Source organism: Cucumis melo, chromosome 4, assembly GCF_025177605.1.
Source record: "Cucumis melo cultivar AY chromosome 4, USDA_Cmelo_AY_1.0, whole genome shotgun sequence".
NCBI lineage: Eukaryota > Viridiplantae > Streptophyta > Magnoliopsida > Cucurbitales > Cucurbitaceae > Cucumis > Cucumis melo.
In genome coordinates this window covers 34,352,930-34,371,948 of record NC_066860.1, presented here as the reverse complement: position 1 = coordinate 34,371,948, position 19,019 = coordinate 34,352,930, and the positions used below count along the sequence as shown (strand labels likewise).

The 19,019-nt window shown below is 34.8% G+C and overlaps 3 protein-coding genes across 13 annotated transcripts; all 3 read right to left on the bottom strand.

Moving 5' to 3' along the window:
• Window positions 1–414: 414 nt before the first annotated feature.
• LOC127148995 (putative receptor-like protein kinase At3g47110) lies at window positions 415–4,373 on the bottom strand. The gene is made up of 3 exons (XM_051083435.1): window positions 2,488–4,373; window positions 1,575–2,158; window positions 415–1,500 (listed from the first exon to the last, which is right to left on the bottom strand). The coding sequence occupies exons 1-3, from the start codon at window positions 4,371–4,373 to the stop codon at window positions 1,070–1,072; spliced, it is 2,901 nt and encodes a 966-aa protein (XP_050939392.1). The 3' UTR covers window positions 415–1,069.
• A 3,163-nt stretch (window positions 4,374–7,536) lies between these two features.
• Window positions 7,537–12,242, bottom strand: LOC127143786 (putative receptor-like protein kinase At3g47110). 4 transcript variants are annotated; one of them, XM_051084251.1, is made up of 3 exons: window positions 12,093–12,242; window positions 8,256–10,835; window positions 7,537–8,153 (listed from the first exon to the last, which is right to left on the bottom strand). In XM_051084251.1, exons 2-3 carry the CDS (start codon window positions 10,768–10,770, stop codon window positions 7,726–7,728), a joined length of 2,943 nt encoding a protein of 980 aa, XP_050940208.1. In that variant the 5' UTR covers window positions 10,771–10,835; window positions 12,093–12,242; the 3' UTR covers window positions 7,537–7,725. The 4 variants fall into 4 exon arrangements, with proteins under 4 accessions (XP_050940208.1, XP_050940207.1, XP_050940209.1 ...); XM_051084250.1 differs by having other exon boundaries at window positions 8,256–10,846; window positions 12,093–12,236; XM_051084252.1 differs by lacking the exon at window positions 12,093–12,242 and adding an exon at window positions 11,188–11,313.
• Window positions 11,772–18,412, bottom strand: LOC103486310 (probable LRR receptor-like serine/threonine-protein kinase At3g47570). Of its 8 annotated transcripts, none has more exons than XM_051084246.1 (9): window positions 15,428–18,412; window positions 14,888–15,344; window positions 14,738–14,808; window positions 13,297–13,698; window positions 13,107–13,173; window positions 12,700–12,906; window positions 12,498–12,586; window positions 12,217–12,374; window positions 11,772–12,048 (listed from the first exon to the last, which is right to left on the bottom strand). In XM_051084246.1, the coding sequence occupies exons 1-2, from the start codon at window positions 18,120–18,122 to the stop codon at window positions 14,935–14,937; spliced, it is 3,105 nt and encodes a 1,034-aa protein (XP_050940203.1). In that variant the 5' UTR covers window positions 18,123–18,412; the 3' UTR covers window positions 11,772–12,048; window positions 12,217–12,374; window positions 12,498–12,586; window positions 12,700–12,906; window positions 13,107–13,173; window positions 13,297–13,698; window positions 14,738–14,808; window positions 14,888–14,934. The 8 variants fall into 8 exon arrangements, with proteins under 8 accessions (XP_050940203.1, XP_050940202.1, XP_050940200.1 ...); XM_051084245.1 differs by having other exon boundaries at window positions 12,498–12,597; window positions 12,700–12,890; XM_051084243.1 differs by having other exon boundaries at window positions 12,498–12,906.
• Window positions 18,413–19,019: the final 607 nt, after the last annotated feature.

Genomic DNA, 19,019 nt, shown 5'->3' with positions numbered 1-19,019 from the left:
AAAATAGTGTCAGGTTTGAATTTTTCTAAATCTGTACATATGAAAATCCTTATTTGTCTCCAACTGACTACCTTCTGTTAGGTTGATTTTAGTTTATCTTGCTCTCACTTACTAAATCTATTACATATATATTATAAATCATTCAAGAGCTCCGATGCTATTTAAAAGATAAAAATGCTAAAATACTTTTAAATATATAAAGAGAAAACAAAATTTTCTTTTATTGAACTAATAAAATTATTTGCTAATAATTTTGTAAATAATAATTAAAAACATTTTAAAATATTACAAATTCTTATAACTGTTATAGCTTATAAACTGCTATAATTTATCATTTCCAACTAACTTTTTAGATATTGGTAAATAAATTCGTGGTTTATGACAAAATAAATAAATAAATAAATAAAATCGACGTTTTAGGAAAGTTAACCAATTTATTTATTCAATTACAAAAATTTGGGAGCACTTCTTTCTTCCTTTCTAGTTTACGGACAAACGGTAGTTTTCTGAGGTAAGAAGACGTTGTTGCCCTTTGAAATAATTTCCCCCCAAATCTATGGCGCTCACTCCTCCGATTGCTTCCGCGACTGAGGTAACGACGGCGGCAAACACCCTGACGACGAGAGCGAGTAGCCGAATTCGGATACAATTGCGAAACCTCTTCCTGGCAGCACGTACGGTGGACGGCGAACTCTTCAAGTGCGTTCTTCGAACACTGTTTTTCTTATTCTTCGCTTTATTTTTCTTCTTACTCTTAGCGCTTTCATCGTCCTATACTGAGATTTATTGTTTGTTCCTTGATTTTGATATTGCAATAAATTTGAACATTGCAAGTAGTTGCATGGAAAGAAAAATATAACGTAAAATGAGTAATAAATCTAATCAGTTTATTACTCTAAGAACAAAAAGGGAAAAGCGGTCTTATCATCATAATTGAGAAACATTTCACCATCTATTGTAAATTGTCAACTTGGATGCTTTGAAAGGTGGAATTTCTAGCACGACCCGTTGTTTTTTGTGGCCAAGTATATTCATTCTTCTCCCAAGCTTGGGGAAACAAATATCTATGTTACCTCTGCCGTGTCTTTTTAAACTCGAGATAGGAGCTTTTAATTGCTTGCAATTCATTAACGACCACATTCATCGGTGTTCTCTCACTAGGTGCCCTCAAGGAGCATGACAATCCGATTCTCATCATTGATACTAGGCATTCTTCCACATATCTTGGTATGATGTTTCTGTGTTGTTCCTCACTCATTGCCGCTATTTCTTGTATCTTGTCTTCGCTTTCTTCTTCTTGATCTATTTCTACTGACAGCATAGAATGGTCGATTATGCCCAAGGCATCTCGAGATAGCCCCATGGTAGCGAACAAATGAATGTCCACACCATGACCAAATGTGTCATCAGTGGGTCTTTTTCCAATGATCATCTCTAATAGTAGTATACCATAGCTGAAGACATCTCCTTCGATGGAAATTCTGCTACCAGTGCCGTACTCTGCAATTGTTGATTCATTTATTATACCAACTAGCAATTACCGCTGAAAGTTGATAGGGTTTAGAGAAAAATACCTGGAGGAATATACCCTATAGAACCCTTAAGTGCAAGTGACATGGTTTGACTAAAAGATAATTGTTCATCCGGTCCTTCCAACATGTATCTAGCTAACCCAAAGTCTCCTACATGTGCTACCATATCGTCGTCAAGCAATATGTTGCTAGGCTTTAGATCACAATGAACAATAGGAGTTTCACAAAAATTATGAAGATAATCTAATCCACATGCTATATCAATAGCAATATTCAATCTTTGCAGGAGACTCAACCTTCTTTGATCGTGTCCTTGATTTGCAGGATGAAGCCAACAATCAAGATTTCCCTTGGACATGAAATTGAAGACTAATGCTTTGAATTCGTTGCCTTGTACATCAATACTTGAGCAGGAAGTTATGATCTTGAGGAGATTCCGATGCCGTATGTTTGAGAGAGTGTTGCATTCATCAACAAAACTCCTGGAAGCACCTTGTTGTTGGAGATTTAGAACCTTAACGGCAACAATAGATCCATCATTTGAAAGAACACCTTTATACACAGAGCCAAAACTACCCGAACCGATCAAATTGTCCATGGAGAATCCATAGTTGATTTGTTGAGTTCTAAATAAGAAATTTGTGGTAGAAGCTCCTTTGTAGAAGGTGGAGTTGAAACATCCTTCATGGACTTCTTAAACACAAAACACACGAAAAGTATGCCCACCAAAATAACAATGAATGTGACAGTAGATACTACCGGGATCAACACCTTTGATGCTAGAGACCGCTTATCGGGCAAATGTGTTTGGTTAGGCTTGCACGGAGGTAAATTTAATTCTTGTAAACCATCACATAGATTATTATTCCCAATGATAGAAATCATGGTTGAATTGGAAAAAATTTCTTCTGTTGGCACTTTCCCCTCAAAGTTATTATAGGATAGATTGACATACTTGAGTGACTGAAGCTTACCAAGAAATTGGGGAATTGACCCAGACAACTTGTTACTGGAAAGATTTAGTACTTCAAGACTTTTCAAAGTTTCTAAAGATTGAGGAATTGTTCCCTCAAATTGGTTACCACTCAAATCCAAGTAACGCATGCTTACACATTTACCAAGATTGCTAGAAATGTTACCTGATAATTTGTTCTTTGATACATCCAACGTTATCAAACTAACCACCTCATCCACTTCAAGTGGTAATGGACCAGTAAGTGAGTTATTATTCAAGGCCAAATAGGCCAAAAAGGAAGACAAATGAAGAACTTCATTTGGTATAAAGCCACTTAGTTTGTTCCCAGATAGGTCAAGGATTTGAAGCGTTCTGCAATTTCCCAAGCTTCTTGGTATGCTTCCTTCAAGTCTGTTATCGTTCATGTAAAGCTTAACGATCGAAGACAAGTTACCAATAGACGATGGAATTGGCCCAGTTAAATTATTATCTTGCAAAAATAGCTTCACCAAGTTTTGAAGATTCCCAATATTAGAAGGAACACTACCATTCAAATTATTCTGTCCCACCACTAGTTGTTGCAAGTTAATCAGGTTTAAGATCGCAGAAGGAATGCTTCCACTTAACATATTTGCACCCAAGGTTAGCGCTTTGAGCTGGCTTGAAAGGTTGCCAATAGATGAAGGCAATACTCCTCCAAAATGATTCCAAGACAGACCCAAAACCCTTAGACTAGTACAATTAGCCAAGGAGCTGATAAAATTTAAGTCGCCAACTCTTCCACTTCCAAGTATGTTGTCTTCAAAATTGAGTCTCTCTAAGTCCTTTAAGCTCCCCAAATCATTAGGTAGCATTCCAACGAAACTGTTACTAGGAAGATCTAGTTCTCGAAGACCGGAGATGTTGGCAAACGACGTGGGAATAGACCCTGTGAAATTATTGCCACCACCAACAAAGATCTGAAGATTGGGTAATGTATATCCGATATTTGGTGGTAGAGTTCCTTGTAGTCGATTTACAGTAAGACTCATCAAAGTCAAAGAAGTTATATTAAAGAGTGAAAGTGGCACTGTACCTGTCAAATAGTTTGCTGTAATTGCAAAGAACTCCAATCTTCTTAGGTGCCCGAGTTCGTTGGGAATGTTTCCTTGAAAATTGTTGTACGCGACTGATAAATGAAGGAGGGAAGAAAAGTTTCCTATCCAAGATGGGATGGTTCCAATCAAATTGTTATTGGGAAAACTGAGTCGTTTCAACTTGGTTAACGTGAACAACTGGTGTGGAATCTGACCTTCAAGCCCATTGTTACCCAACTCCAAATGAACCAGCTGGGTGCAATGACTTATATTTCCTGGAATCTCGCCACTGAAGTTATTGTAAGACAAATTGAGATGACGTAACTGTAGTAGCTGGCCAAATTCTTGGGGAATATGGCCGTAGAATCTGTTGTCTCCCAATCTAATTTCAATGAGATGAGTCATATTTCCTAAAGAAGTTGGTACCGAACCACTCAGTTTGTGAGCTTCCAAGTCCAAGACCACAACTCTTCCAATGGTGGAATTACAAGTAATGCCAGTCCAATCACATAAATGCCTGGAATCGTTCCAGGAGCTCATGATTTTGAGTGGGTCGTTGAGTATTCTACTTTTCAGATCAAGTAGAGCCAAATGATCTGATTCAATTCCAGATATGGTTGTCTTCGCAAAGGCCAAGGTCGTGGATATAAAAAATAAATGATGAAGAAGTATACACAGAATCCTGTTGGTGTTAGAGCAATAATTCTGCCTCATCCTGCAGCTGAGAAATTCCGAATCAGCTGCAATGAAAACAAATGCCCAATCCCTCAGTTTACCCACAGAGATAAGCAGAATTGAATTGTTCGTCATAGTAGTTTGACTTTAAGATTTAAATTTCCTTAGAATGGCTAGTTCGTCTGGGGAGGTTTAAATAATTCAAGTGTTTTGTTTTTATATTGAAATACAGCTTTTTAGATATGCTTTTACGGATTCTTCGATAAATTTATTTTGAAATAAGATATTATTCCGTGTACATTTAGAAGATTTGAACCTCTAATTTAAAAAACGAAAAAGCCAAATAGTATCAAGTTGTTCAATTTGATAAAACAATAGTAGATTATCCCACAGTTTTTTTGTTAATTTAACTTAAGTCCACTTATAACTATTTGGTCGTTTGTTTTTAGTTTTTAAAAATTGAGTTGATTTTCTTTTCATTTTATACAACCTATTTGTATCTTTCTCAAGTACCATAATTGAATTCTTAGTCAAATTAAAAAAAAAAAATTAAATCTATCTCTTAGTTTTCTAACGTTTGGTTTGGTTTTTGATCTTTTAATCATCGGTAAAAATGGAAGAAAATTAGGAGTGAAAGTAATCTCTAATATAGACCTAATTTTTCTATTAATCATATTATTTTATTAATATATTTTGTTTGAAAGTCAACAAGGTGGCTGTAGGATATCCAATTGTACACTGTTATTGTACGAATATGATAATCGCTCTTTGATTATTTAACGTGGAGATTGCGGCCATATTTGACCGACTTTAGCCATTATGCCCTATAAAGTTTTTATACCTTAACCAGGTTGGAATTTGGATGGCTGAAGTTAAAACAAATTTCTCTTTCCTCTCATATTTGTTTATCTCTCGTTGAGATAGTTTGTAATAGTTAGGCTCATACTCTCCATAAATTCTTTGTTTTTTTCTTAGAACGTTGATGTGAGGATTTTATTCCTACTTCGTTTATTAATGGATTCTATTACACTTATAAAGATAATAGTTAAGTGTATAAAAAAAGGTTTATTTAGCTGACTCTACTCGTAAGATACTCTTTGAACTAAATTTAAATTTAACTTCTATTAATATTAATAAATTGTTTTCTCCTTATAGAGGAAAAAGAAAAACTAAAAATTGGCTGAGCCATTAGCTAAAGTTCAAAATTTTATGGAATCTTGATATGTATGAATTTTCTTTTTTTGACTTTTTTCCCCTTTCTGTTATTGGGCCAGGTTAGAAATTACAGATGGTTTGGCGAAACAAGCAATCCATGGGGATGGCTCTGGCATAATGATGTGAGACTCATTTGGGTTCCAATTGGCCTACTTTCCAAGTAAGTTGTTCTTATTTTAGGCTGTTTCTAGTAAAATTGAAAATATTTAAAAGTGAACCAAAATATGCAAAATAATTTGCTCTGATGGGCTGTGAGACAAGATGTATGACAAATATTAAAAGCTGCTGTTTAAAATAATTTCTCCCTTATAAAACCATTTTTTAAAACACGTACCTTGACCATAACTTTCAAAATAATCATCCCTCAATGGTAAAAATTTAGAAACTTTATTAGAAGATAGAATGAATGTTAGTTTTATCCTAAAGGTAAAAGAAAATCTAATAGTGAAATATATCTTAAGGTTAGAAATTGTCGACTAGGCTACACCCTCAAATCTTTAGACTCAAGAAACAAATAAAACTGAAATAAAATATGAAAATATAGAACTTCCATTCAAAATGTTAAATAAAATTACTCTTTTCAGTTAAACTTATTGAATCCTACGCAATTAGGATAATCATCATCATTTTTCACATCGACACACAAAAGTTATTAAAATAAAATTTAGGTTCAATTACTTTTTTGTCTCCAAAATTTTATAAAATAGGTGAGAATTTGGTTTCAAAATATAATCCTTTTAGTTTCCAAATTTTTAAGAATAAGTTTATAAAAGATGTCCAAACAATTTTTTATTTTCATCTTATAATTATATGAATTTTTTAATTACAAAAATATATTAAAAAATAATTTTGCTGAGAAGAGTTAGTTAAAAAAAATTCTTGTCACGAGACAATAACACAATAAATTATTACATGACTTTTTAAACATATTTTTAAAAATTCAGAAACTAAATCTATATTTTAAAAAACTTAGGAACTAAAAAGATATATTTAAAAGTTGAAGGACAAAATGTTTATATGTTTTAAAACTTGGGAATAAAAAAGTAATTTTTCCAAAAACTTGTTAGTGTAGCGACATTGAGATGATTGAATCTTGATTTCTTTGTTCGTGCGTATGTTAAAAAAACAATACAACGTCAACTCCTTGGCCCTACCTCCAACTCAACTTAACGTCCTTCGCTTCTTTTGCCATCTCCCAAGTCCCATTCCTTGATACTCTTCTTTAGGGAAGTTTCTAGTATTGTATTAGAGTATGGAATTTTCAATTTTACATATTATTTTCTTAATGTGAATAAGAAGCCTTCATGAATTGTATGAAAGTGTTTAGGAGAAAGAGTATGCACTCAATACTAGAATTTTCTCCTATTTTCTTCTTTTTCTCTTTTTCCAACCCTATGATCTTTCCCTCCCATCTAATCAATTATTAGAATTAAATTCTCTTTTGACAATATGGAAAAAGGAAGAATCAAACCTCCAACTTCGAGGATTATAATTTATAGTTTATTTTAGTTGAACAGTGTTCATTTTGACAATAGAAAACGTACCTTTAGACGAAAATTTTAGATAAGTGGTCTGTGAGCTATGGATAGAAAGAAAAAACAGAGAGCGTACCTTTGTCCGTTGTAATGGAGCAAAAATTTTATGAAATCACTCCATTATGAATGGGACCGTTTATTGTGTCACACAATAAGTCTCTTTCGATATGAGAAAATTTCTAGTATTGCAGTAGTATAAAAAAAATTATACTATATTTATTTATTGTTTGCCACTTAAGCAACTATTAAGAATTGTGTGGGATCCACACAATAAATATTTAATAAATTAATGAATTATTTTATAACATGTCAAATAAACAATAGAGGTTGTATGGCATCTTGAGGTAGTATCTTTGTAGCGAACAAATAAATATTCATATATCATTGTTGAAGGTGTTGTTAGTCGGTGGATCTTTTTTCCGTTGATCAACTCTAATAAAGTATTCCAAAACAATGAGATCCTCCTTAGGGGAAATTTTACTTTCAATATTGTACTTAGCAATTGTTCCGTCAATATTAGACTAAAGTAACTATAGGGAATGAAGAAGTAGCAATTAGAATCGATAAATCAACTTACATATGGAAGAGAAATACACGGAGGGATATATCTCATAGAGCCCTAGAGTGCAGGTGATGTGGTTTGACTAAACAATGTTGGATTATTTGGTCCCACATGATTTATCTAGCTATAATGTCTTCGTTGTGCATTACATTGTTAGGCTTGAGGAAACAAATATTTACGAAACCTTTAGTGTGCCTTTTAGATACGAGCTTTTAATTGCTCGCAATTCATTAACGACGACATCCATTGAGGTTCTGTCACTAGGTGCTCTTAAAGAGCATGTCAAACCAATTCTCATTATCGAGACTAGACACTCTTCCTTCCATCTTAGAATAATTTCTTTATGATCTTCTCCACTCTTTATCCTTTTTACTCGTATCTTGTCATCGTTGTTTTCTTCTTGACATGTTTCTTCAAATAGTATTGAAGGGTCGATTATGCTTAAGGCATCTTGGGATAATGCCATTCTAGTGAACGAGTGAATATCCACATCATTGCCAAAGGTGTCATCTGTGGGTCTTTTTCCGATGAACATCTCTAGTAATAGTATTCCGTAACTGAAGATATCTCCTTCGATGGAAATTATGCTACCGGTACCATACTCTGCAGAAATTCATTCAGTTGTATTATACCAAGTACCTAAAGAGAATATGGAAGTAGCAATTAAAATTAAAAGATTATAAAGCTTAGAAGGAAGAGAACTACCTGGAGGGATATATCCAATAGAACCCTTGAGTACAAGTGACATGGTTTGACTAAAAAATATTTGATCACCTGATCTTTCTAGCATGAATCTAGCTAATCCAAAATCCCCTACATGAGCTACCATATTGTCATCAAGCAGTATGTTGCTAGGCTTCAAATCACAATGAACAATAGGAGTTTCACAATGATTATGGAGATAGTCTAATCCACATGCAATATCAATAGCAATGTTCAATCTCTGGATGAGACTCAACCTCCTTTGATTTTCCCCCTGATTTGGAGGATGAAGCCAACCATCAAGATTTCCATTGGACATAAAATTGAAAACTAGAGCTTTAAATTCAATGCCATGTGCATCAATACTTGAGCAAGAAGTTATGATCTTGAGGAGATTTCGATGTCGTATGTTTGAAAGGGCATTGCATTCATCAAAAAAACTCTTGGAAGCACCTTCTTGTTGGAGATTTAGAACTTTTATGGCAACAGTAGATCCACCATTTGAAAGTAAACCTTTATACACAGTACCGAAACTACCCGAACCAATCAAATTATCCATTGAGAATCCATCGGTTGATTTGCTAAGTTCCAAGTATGAAATTTGTGGCAGAAACTCTTTTGCAAAAGATGAAGTTGAAGTATCCTTTCTCGACTTCTTAAGCAGAAAACACAAACAGAAGATGCTCACCAAAATAACAACAGATGCGACTGCAGATACTATAGGGATTAACACCTTTGATGATGAACGTGTTTGGTCGTTAGGCATGCACGAAGGCAAATGTAATTCTTGCAAACCATCACACAGATTAGTATTCCCAATGACAGAAAACATGGTTGAATTGGAAAAAACTCCTTCATCAGGGACTTTTCCCACAAAGTTATTGTAGGATAAATCGACATATATAAGAGAAAGAAGTTCACGAAAAAATTGGGGAATTGGTCCTGTCAAGTTGTTGTGTGATAAATTTAGTTTTACGAGACTTTTCAAAGTTTCTAAAGATTGAGGAATTGTTCCCTCAAATTGGTTTCCCCCAAGATACAATCGTTCCATACTAGTATATTTACCGAGGTTGCTAGGAATATTACCTGATAATTTGTTTTCTGATACATCTAATTGTAATAAACCAATTAAACCACCCACTTCATCTGGCAATGAACCAGTAAATGAGTTATGATCTAAGGTTAAAGTGATTGAGAGGGAAGTGAGACTAAAGATTTCCTTTGGTATGGTGCCACTTAGGTTATTACTAGATAGCTCAAGAGATACAAGGCTTTTGCATTCGCCTAAGCTTGTTGGTATATGTCCGTCATGTTTGTTATAACTCAAGTAGAGATTGGAGAGTGAAGTTAAGTTACCAATGGAGGATGGGATTGGCCCAATTAATCCATTTCCACCCAAGTACAAAAGCACCAAATTTTTAAGGTTCCCTATATTGGGAGGGATACTACCATTCATCATGTTTCCTTCCATTGCAAGAACTTGCAAGTTAATCAAGTTTGTAATGCCCAAAGGAATACTCCCACTTAAGATGTTATCACCCAAGGTTATGGCAACTACCTGGTTTGAAAGGTTGGCAATGGAAGAAGGCACTACTCCTCCAAAATGGTTCGTATCTAAACCCAAAATCCTTAGCCTAGTACAGTTGACCAAGGAACTAATAAAATTTAAGTCACCAACTTTTCCACTTCCAAGACTATTTGATCCAAAATTCAAACGCTCTAGGTATTTCAATCTCCCTATGTCATCGGGTACGATTCCAACAAAATTGTTGTTAGGAAAATCTAAGATTCTAAGGGTTGAGATATTAGCTAAGGACTTCGGAATAGGTCCATCGAAATTATTAATACCACCAGCAAAAGATTGAAGATTGGGAAGAGTAAATCCGATATTTAGTGGTAGAGTACCTTGCAAATGATTTTTAGTAAAATGCAAGAGTGTCAAAGAAGATATGTTATAGATCGAAGGTGGCACTGTACCCGTCAAATTATTCTCAACAACTGTGAAGAATTCCATTTTAGATAGACGCCCTATTTCGCTTGGAATGCTTCCATGAAAGTCGTTCCGCCCGAATGACATAGCCAATATGGAAGAAAAATTTCCTACCCAAGGTGGAATTGTTCCAGTAAAATTGTTAATGCCGAACATGAATCGTTCCAACTTAGTCAATGTGAACAATTCGTTCGGAATCTGACCCACAAACTCATTGCTGCTAAGCTCCAAGACAATCAACTTAGTGCAATGACTTATATTCGCTGGAAACTCACCACCAAAGTTATTGTAGGATAAATTGAGACGACGCAATTGAAGCAACCGACCAAACTCTTGAGGAATTGGGCCATGGAAGTTGTTCCCTCCCAAATGGATTTCAGTTAGGTAAGTGAGATTTCCCAAGGAAGGAGGTATAGAACCACTTAGACCTCGACTTTCCAAGTTTAAAGACACCACTCTCCCATTGGTGTCATTGCAAGTAACACCGATCCAGTCACAAAAATACGTGGCATCGTTCCAAGAACTCATGACTTTAAGTGGGTCGTTCAGTACTCTACCTTTCAAGTCAAGTAAAGCAGTGCGATCCGATTCATCTGCAAAAGTACTTGCAAAAACCAAGACGAAGGTCAACAAAAAGATATCCAAGAAAAATATCATTTTGGTATTGCAGAAACTATGTCTCATTGTGCAAGATTTGTGATGAGCTGAACCTTAATCTAAACCAGTTTTTATACTTCCAGTTTAACTTTTTTTAAATCTCAATGAAGTCAATGGTGAAGAAAATAGAGTTAATTTATTGCCAATTCTTCATAACTAGAAGCCTTATCAAATATCATAAGATACATACATACATACATATTATATATATATATATAACCAGAACTCTATTTTCTTCCTTTTTTATTTTTTATTACTTTTTTTATTAAGAAAAAAAGCTTAAATTACCATATTCAAATTAAAGTAGAGAAGATGGGGAGCAAAGAGATGAGCAGAACTGAATTGCTAGCCGGCCTCGGTAGCTTTGACTTCGACTTATTGGCTTCGTTTTAATTTTTTTCTTTTTTTCTTTTTAATGTTCGTTAGTGCAAGAGGTGATCAGTTTTAAATAATCCAAATATAGTTTTGGCTGAGCGTCCATCTCCATTGTATTAACATGACCATTTTGGGTGATGGATGTTGACTTTTATTTAATTTTTAATACATCAAAGAGGAAGTGTTTGTGTTTGTAATGTAAAAGTATTTTGATTTGATACGTTATTTTATTTTAAATAAACTCACGAAGTACGTTATTATTTTATTGGTTTTAAATAACGTATATATATGAAAGACATTAGAAAAATATTAAATTACTTTTTAAAAAATTATATTTATGCAAGATACATCCCGCAATATTAAAAGAGAATCATTTTAAGACAAATTTTAAGAATAATGTCCTTTTTAAACTATTGTAAATAGGATACCTAGAAAAGATACACAAATGGGACAGAAGCTAAGGACGACAGCAGCGTTAAGGAGGATAAAGTGAGCGGTTTGGAGTGTAAGCTCAAAAATTACATTGTTTTTTAATGATAAAAGACATGTTTTTAACAGTGATAATAATTATTTCAAAATCTCTAAAAAATGTTTCAAATAGAACTTAACAGAACACCTCAGGCTTCCCAGTAGAGAGAATCCGGACCAAAGACGATTTCTTAACACTAGGGACTCCCACAAGACAGAGGGTTGGTGTATCAAGTCTACAACAATTGTTTATTCCTGTGTTCCTCCAATAAACTTCCTCACCAGTTCTTTCAAAACAAAGTGAACCTAAATGAAAGTTTTATATGTTAATAGAGGTTCTAAAAACTTACCAATCAGTAAACGATTAGCAATGAAATCCAATTAGGTGAGAAGCAAAAGGAGTTAAAGCATCCACAGAAGCTTCAGCAGGTCCCCTGAAATAATTTAGGGACTCCTCAATAAGACGTCGCTAACCTTGGGGCGATCAGGTGAGGTTGATAATCATCTGTCTCTGAAACAATTTTCCTTGCATTTTGCATGGAAAGATGGCGATCAAAAGGAAGCTTCCTCAAAGCACAGCAGCATGTAGCTGATGGTCGAAAACCGTGTATATATGATCACCACCAGGTCACCTATTGGAATAATGTACCTCAACAAATTATTGTGATTTGTTCACAACAATAAAACCCAATTCATGATATTGAGAAGGAGAATCATAGGGTAGGGAGAACAACAAAATTTACAAAATGCTTTACCCTCCCTTCCAGATTGCTCCTTGGATCTGCCAAGATGATCCATCTCAGACTCAAGTTCATCGATGCTTTTGTTACTGGGTATACGAGCTCTAATCACGGACTCCAAATACAAGAACAAGAATGCACCATAAATAAAGATGATCTTTTTCGGAAAAACAAAAATTATACTGAAAGGCAATAAAATCAGAAATTAGGACCAAACGTTTGATAAGCGCTTAGCAGACATTCTGAACCCATTTTATTGGTTAGGTGTCCATAGTCGGGACTAGTTGCAAAGTACTCACGCCCTTACGTCTACCAATAATCATATCTACATTTTTGTTTGTCAGCTTGAGATCGGTTCACTATGCCAACCCGGTGATGTTGTAGCTGAAATGAACTTCTTTCCAAAACCTTTTAAGAAATGAACCTATATGTTTCAATTCCTCCTTTAAACTAAAGCATATATCAAATCCATTGATACTGTAGGAATTATAAGTAACGAAAAATTACTGTGAAGTTCAACTGCGAATCTTTGAGCATTCTACATTACTTATTAACAATTCAATCTTTGCTACCTAAGATTTCTCCTAGCATGACCTCAAAAGTAATAACAGGATAACAACTTACATCCAGAGCATTAGAGTTCCTTTGTCCGTCAAGTCAAGCTTCGTCAACACCCCATAAGTCCTTTCCCCTACTCATCGCGAAGGAAAAAAAAAACATAATTACCACCTTGAAAAGCTACAAATCTTACTGAAATTTAAAGGAAAAAAGGGAAGAGAAGAAGAAAAGAAAGGGAACTACAAGCAGAACATACCAGATGGGTCCACTTCCCTTGCAAGTTTAATGGCATCAGAAGTTGCTACGTCTTAATTGGCAGGAGATATTGCTAGAACAATGCAATTAGGCTGTAAAAGTACGCCCATTACAAATTCAACGAACAAACCCTAGCGGCAGAAAGCAGAGGCAAGCATTCGAAGCGAAGGAGAAGATGATCGTGCATAGATATCATAGACTCTGCGAGCATTTGGAGCGAAGGGAGCCTCCATCTCCGAGAGCGAAGCCTCATTCTTAAACTTACGAGGGCAGATCGTCGCGACAGCATTGGCACAGAAACCTCACTGCTAATGGGCTCTACAAGGATTCGGAGGGAAGGGAACCCTCCATCTCCTAAATGAGAGCAGAGCGTCGCGAGCTCAATGACTGTACTGCAAACCCGCTACAATACACGGAGAGGAGTATTTATAGTGAGTTCCGGATTTACCCCCAGCGTAATCACAACGCTGAATTTTTTACGTTCCGATTTTACCCCAGCGTCCCGGTTCCCACTTTCCACATTATGAATTTCGTTTATGGTAACTAAAATTTTTTACCATATTATTTGTATTTTTAAGTGATTAAAAAATTAGGGCAAACATTATTGGTATTGCAGTCAATTTTAGAAATTAACCGATAATTATATTAATTTAAACTTGTATCGATTTAAATTATGTATCAAATTAAATTATAAACTTAAATAAACATATTAATTTTAATCCTCGACTTTCATAAATATATTCAACACAGTAGAAGGTTTAAATTGATAAGGCATGTAAGTTCGAAATTTAGTTTGAGGTTTAAATCGATACAAACTCTCAAAGTTTGTATCGATTTAAATTAATATAATTATTAGTTTATGGTTTGAATTGATATAATTTTTGTAGTCTAAAGTATACAATAGCAAAAATCAACTCAATTGACGTTATATATGGTGACAACTAAAAGATAAGTACTTCTTGTTAGAAAAAACTGAACCTATTAAAATATTACTTAAGATAAAATGTTGTTTTTAAAGGAAAGTATAAGCTTTCTTTTTATGAGATCTCTCAAAATATTATGTGAATTGCATTAAAATTTACTATATATCATCTAGGAGTTTCTCAAAGCAACCTAATCAGAGTCAATCCTACAATACAACGCAAACCTTACAGAGCATTGAACTTGAAGAAACAGAGCCTATTTTGGACCTTGTGGAGTTTCAAAACGCAAGCATGATAGATAAAACATCAATAAGAACGATCCATATATCTCAAATTAATTCCAACCCAGCAAAATGTCTATTACTGCAATATTTCAGGATATGAACATAAAGATGTTATGAAGATTTTTTTTTTTTATACAAAACAATCTGTACTCTTTATTCTTTAGTTAGACAGACTAATGTTTCTTCATACCTCACCACTTGAACAAACTGATTTTTTTTAGATGAAACAACATACCTTACTTTAATTCCTCCAAGATTTATTCGCACTTGATGCGTCAAGATGTAACCAAAATGGTTAAGCAATACCTGCAGAAAAATAATTGGAAAACATATCAGGAAGGAAACTCATAGATGGGACCAAATCCTCATAACCAAGTAAACAAACCTGCAAGTTCTTGAAAATTTTGTTGGACAACATTTGCTTCCCTTCTTCTACTTGTGGTAGGACCGTTTAATTGTTTGCAACTCTTTAACAACTATATTCATGGGCATCCTCTCTCTAGGTGTTGTTGAGGAGCATGACAGGCCGATTCTCATTATTGAGACAAAGTATTCTTCCATCCTTTTTTGCTCATCTCTCTGATCTTCCTCACTCATTATTGCTATGGTTTGTATTTTTTCTTTATTATCTTCTTCCTGTTGGCATGTCACTTCAGATAGCAAAGAATGATCAACTATGTCCAAGACACCATGAGGCAATGTCTTCGCTGTGAATAGATGAATATCCACACCATCGCAAAACAAGCTGTCGGTTGGTCTTTTTCCAGTGAACATCTCCAATAGTAGAATTCCATAGCTAAAGATATCCCCTTCGATGGAAATGTTGCCACCAGTTCCATACTCTACACAATTGATCATACACTTGTCATTTTGGTAAAAAAATCAAGATCTAAAATCTACTAAAGAGTGAACAGAAGAAAAATACCTGGAGGAATATATCCAATAGAACCTTTAAGTGCAATCGACATAGTTTGTCTAGAAACAGAATGATTAGATCCTTCAAGGATGAATCTAGCTAATCCGAAGTCCCCAACATGGCCTACCATATCATCATCCAACAACACATTGCTAGGCTTTAGATCACAATGAACGATGGGAGTTTCACAATGATTATGGAGATAATCTAATGCATTGGCAACATCAATAGCAATGTCCAATCTTTGGATAAAGCTCAATTTTCTTTTATTCTTCTCGACATGTGTAGGGTGGAGCCAACTATCCAGGTTTCCGTTAGACATGAAATCAAATACTATAGCTTTGAACTCATTACCCTTTTCATCTGTACTTGAGCATGAAGTTATGATCTTAAGGAGATTTCGATGTCGTATGTTTGTGAGCGTTGAGCATTCATCAACAAAGCTCTTGGAAGCACCACGTTGTTGAAGGTTAATAACCTTAACAGCAACAACTGATTTATCATTCAAAAGAATACCTTTATACACTGAACCGAAATTACCTGAACCAATCAAATTTTCTACAGAAAATCCATTTGTCCATCTATTCAGCTCTAAGTAAGAAATTTGTGACAATAAATCCAAAGAGCCAGCTGAAGTTAAAACATTTTTCCTTGACTTCTTTATCATAAAACATACAGATAGGATGCTCAAAAAAATAACGAGGAATGTGAGGGTAGATACTAGCGGAATTAACACTTTCGGTGTAAGGAGCTTGTTGGACAAACGTGTTCTGTTAGATGTGCATGAAGGTAGATGTAATTCCTCCAAACCATCACATAGATTGTTGTTTCCAAGGATGGAAAACATGGTTGAATTGGAAAAAATTCCTTCTTTGGCCACTTTTCCCTCGAAATTATTATAGGATAGATCAAGAAACTTGAGTGAAAAAAGGTTGCCAAGAAATTGAGGAATTGGCCCAAACAAGTTGTTACTTGAGAGATTTAGTTCTTCTAGACCTTTCAAGGCTTTCAAAGACTTCGGAATTGTTCCTTCAAATTGGTTGCCTCCTAAATACAAGTGTACCATGCTAATGCATTTACCAAGGTCACTAGGAATACCGCCTGATAATTTATTCTGTGATACATCTAACAGTGTTAAACTAACTAAATCTCCCACTTCACGTGGCAATGGTCCAGTAAGTGTGTTGTGATTTAAGGCCAAATAGATTGAAAGGGAAGAGAGACTGAGAACTTCCTTTGGTATGGTCCCGCTTAGGTTGTTACCAGATAGGTCAAGAACTTGAAGCCTTTTGCATTGTCCCAAGTTTGGTGGTATACTTCCCTCTAGTCTATTATCCTCCATGAAAAGCTTGGTCAATAAAGACAAGTTACCAATGGAGGATGGAATTGTCCCACTTAGCTTGTTATTGTGCACACTAAGAAAACCCAAATTATGAAGCTTCCCAATATTTGAAGGGACACTACCATTCAGATTGTTACCTTCTACTCCAAGAACTTGTAAGTTAATCAAGTTATCAATCCCTACAGGAATGCCTCCACTTAACAAATTTCTACCCAAGGTTAATATTGTCAGCTGGTTTGAAAGGTTGCCAATAGATAGAGGCAATGTTCCTCCAAAGCGATTCCCAGAAAGACCCAAAACGCTTAGACTAGTACAATTAGTCAAAGACCTGATTACATTTAAGTCATCGACATTCCCACTTCCAAGTCTGTTATCATCAAAATTGAATCTCACCAATTCTTTTAAATTCCCCAAGTCATGAGGAAGAGTTCCAATGAGACTGTTCTCAGCAAAATCTAAGACCTGTAGACCGGAGATATTAGCCAAGGATGTCGGAATAGGCCCTCCAAAATTATTGACACCACCAGCGAAGACCTGAAGATTGGGGAGAGTAAATCCAACATCTGGTGGTAGAGTTCCTAGGAGTCGATTTTGAGTAAGAGAAAAGTAAGTAAGAGAAGTTATATTATAGATCGATGGCGGCACTGTACCTGTCAAGTAGTTTCCATAAACTGAGAAGAGTTTCAATCTAGATAAGCGTCCTAGTTCACTAGGAATACTTCCTTGAAAATTGTTCAGTGCAAATGACAAACGAGTTAATGAAGAAAAATTTCCTATCCATGGGGGGATGGTTCCGACAAGATTGTTACCGCCAAACCCAAGTCTTTCCAACTTGCTTAACGTAAAGAATTGATGTGGAATCTGACCAACAAACTCATTAAGACTCAGCTCCAAAACAAGAAGCTCGGTACAATGACTTATATTACTTGCAACCTCACCATCAAAGTCATTGAATGATAAATTGAGATGGCGTAAAAGTAATAATTTACCAAGCTCTTGGGGAATTGGGCCAAGGAAGTTGTTGTCGCCCAATCTGATTTCAGTGAGATGAGTAAGATTTCCTAAAGAAGATGGTATTGAACCAGTCAATTGTCGAGCTTCCAAGTTCAACACCATTACTTTTCTAATGGTGGGACTACAGGTAACACCAGCCCAGTCACAAAAATGGACGGAATCATTCCAAGAGCTCATGATTTTGAGTGGGTCATTGAGTACTCTCCTTTTCAAATCAAGTAAAGCCGAACGATCTGATTCGTTCCCAAAAGTGGAGACTTTCCTGGAAGCTGAGTTCCTGGACATCAGAAAGATATAACATAAAAAAGTATGAAGAAATATCTTGGCAATGCAGCAACTGTGCCTCATCCTGCTGGGAAATACCAGTTATGAATGAAAAAAGACTAATCTATCAGCTTCGTTGCAAGGATAACCCAATTAAATTCTTGGTTACAGTAGCTACAGGTTCAAATTTTCTTTGGAAGTTATCATTTAATAGTCGTTTGGAGAGCTTTAAATGATGGCGGTTGTGTGGTGGACAGTTTAACAAGATAAGTTTGACATTTCACTCAAGTTTTATGGTAATTATGATGATATTTAAATTTAAATCAATGATTTCATTAAAGTGGGAAATCTGCTATCTAAAATAAAAAGGGAAAAAGAATTATTCGACCTCGTAAATTTTTAAAAAGAAAAAGAACTTGATCTTTTTTCTCCAACACTTCTTATTCTTGTAAGATAGTTGTCCTATCATCCTACTTGTTGGACAGACAACGTGGTGGAAGCTATGGATCGTCAAGATGGTCAAGTCTCGGAAACTAACCTGAAAATCTAAAAACAATCACGAATATAAATTGAGTACTTATTTATTATTTGCAGTATCGATGTACTAAAAGTTAATTAAATTAAATCTAATAAGTTAATAATATTTAGGATTAAATGACAAAATAATCGTAATTCATAAGTAAAAATATTAAGAATTCAGTAAATATTGTCATAAAAAAAAAGAGAATTTAACAAAAAAGTATTTACTAAATTTACTTAATACCAAGTTACCAACATAAACCATTTTTCTTTCTCTTTGAAAGTGATTTGAAAATGGCTAATTACTCATCAACTTAGAAGCCTCGATATTAATTAAGGAAGAAGTGACGGTGGAAGTGTTTGAACACAAGACTTTGAACACTAATTGACCAAAAAACTTACACAAAATTTTAATATTATAACTCATCTAACATTAAATCAATTTTGTCATTTTTAAAATCA

Coding starts and splice junctions, on each gene's coding strand:
- LOC127143786 (XM_051084251.1), bottom strand. CDS start 10,770: ATGAGTTCTTGGAACGATGCCACGTATTTTTGTGACTGGATCGGTGTT. Junction 8,154..8,255: donor TATTGGATATATCCCTCCAG/GTAGTTCTCTTC, acceptor GAATTTCTGCAG/AGTATGGTACCGGTAGCATA.
- LOC127148995 (XM_051083435.1), bottom strand. CDS start 4,373: ATGACGAACAATTCAATTCTGCTTATCTCTGTGGGTAAACTGAGGGAT. Junction 2,159..2,487: donor GGTAAGCTTCAGTCACTCAA/GTATGTCAATCT, acceptor TTTCTTATTTAG/AACTCAACAAATCAACTATG. Junction 1,501..1,574: donor TATAGGGTATATTCCTCCAG/GTATTTTTCTCT, acceptor CAACAATTGCAG/AGTACGGCACTGGTAGCAGA.
- LOC103486310 (XM_051084241.1), bottom strand. CDS start 18,122: ATGAGGCACAGTTGCTGCATTGCCAAGATATTTCTTCATACTTTTTTA. Junction 15,345..15,427: donor TATTGGATATATTCCTCCAG/GTATTTTTCTTC, acceptor TCAATTGTGTAG/AGTATGGAACTGGTGGCAAC.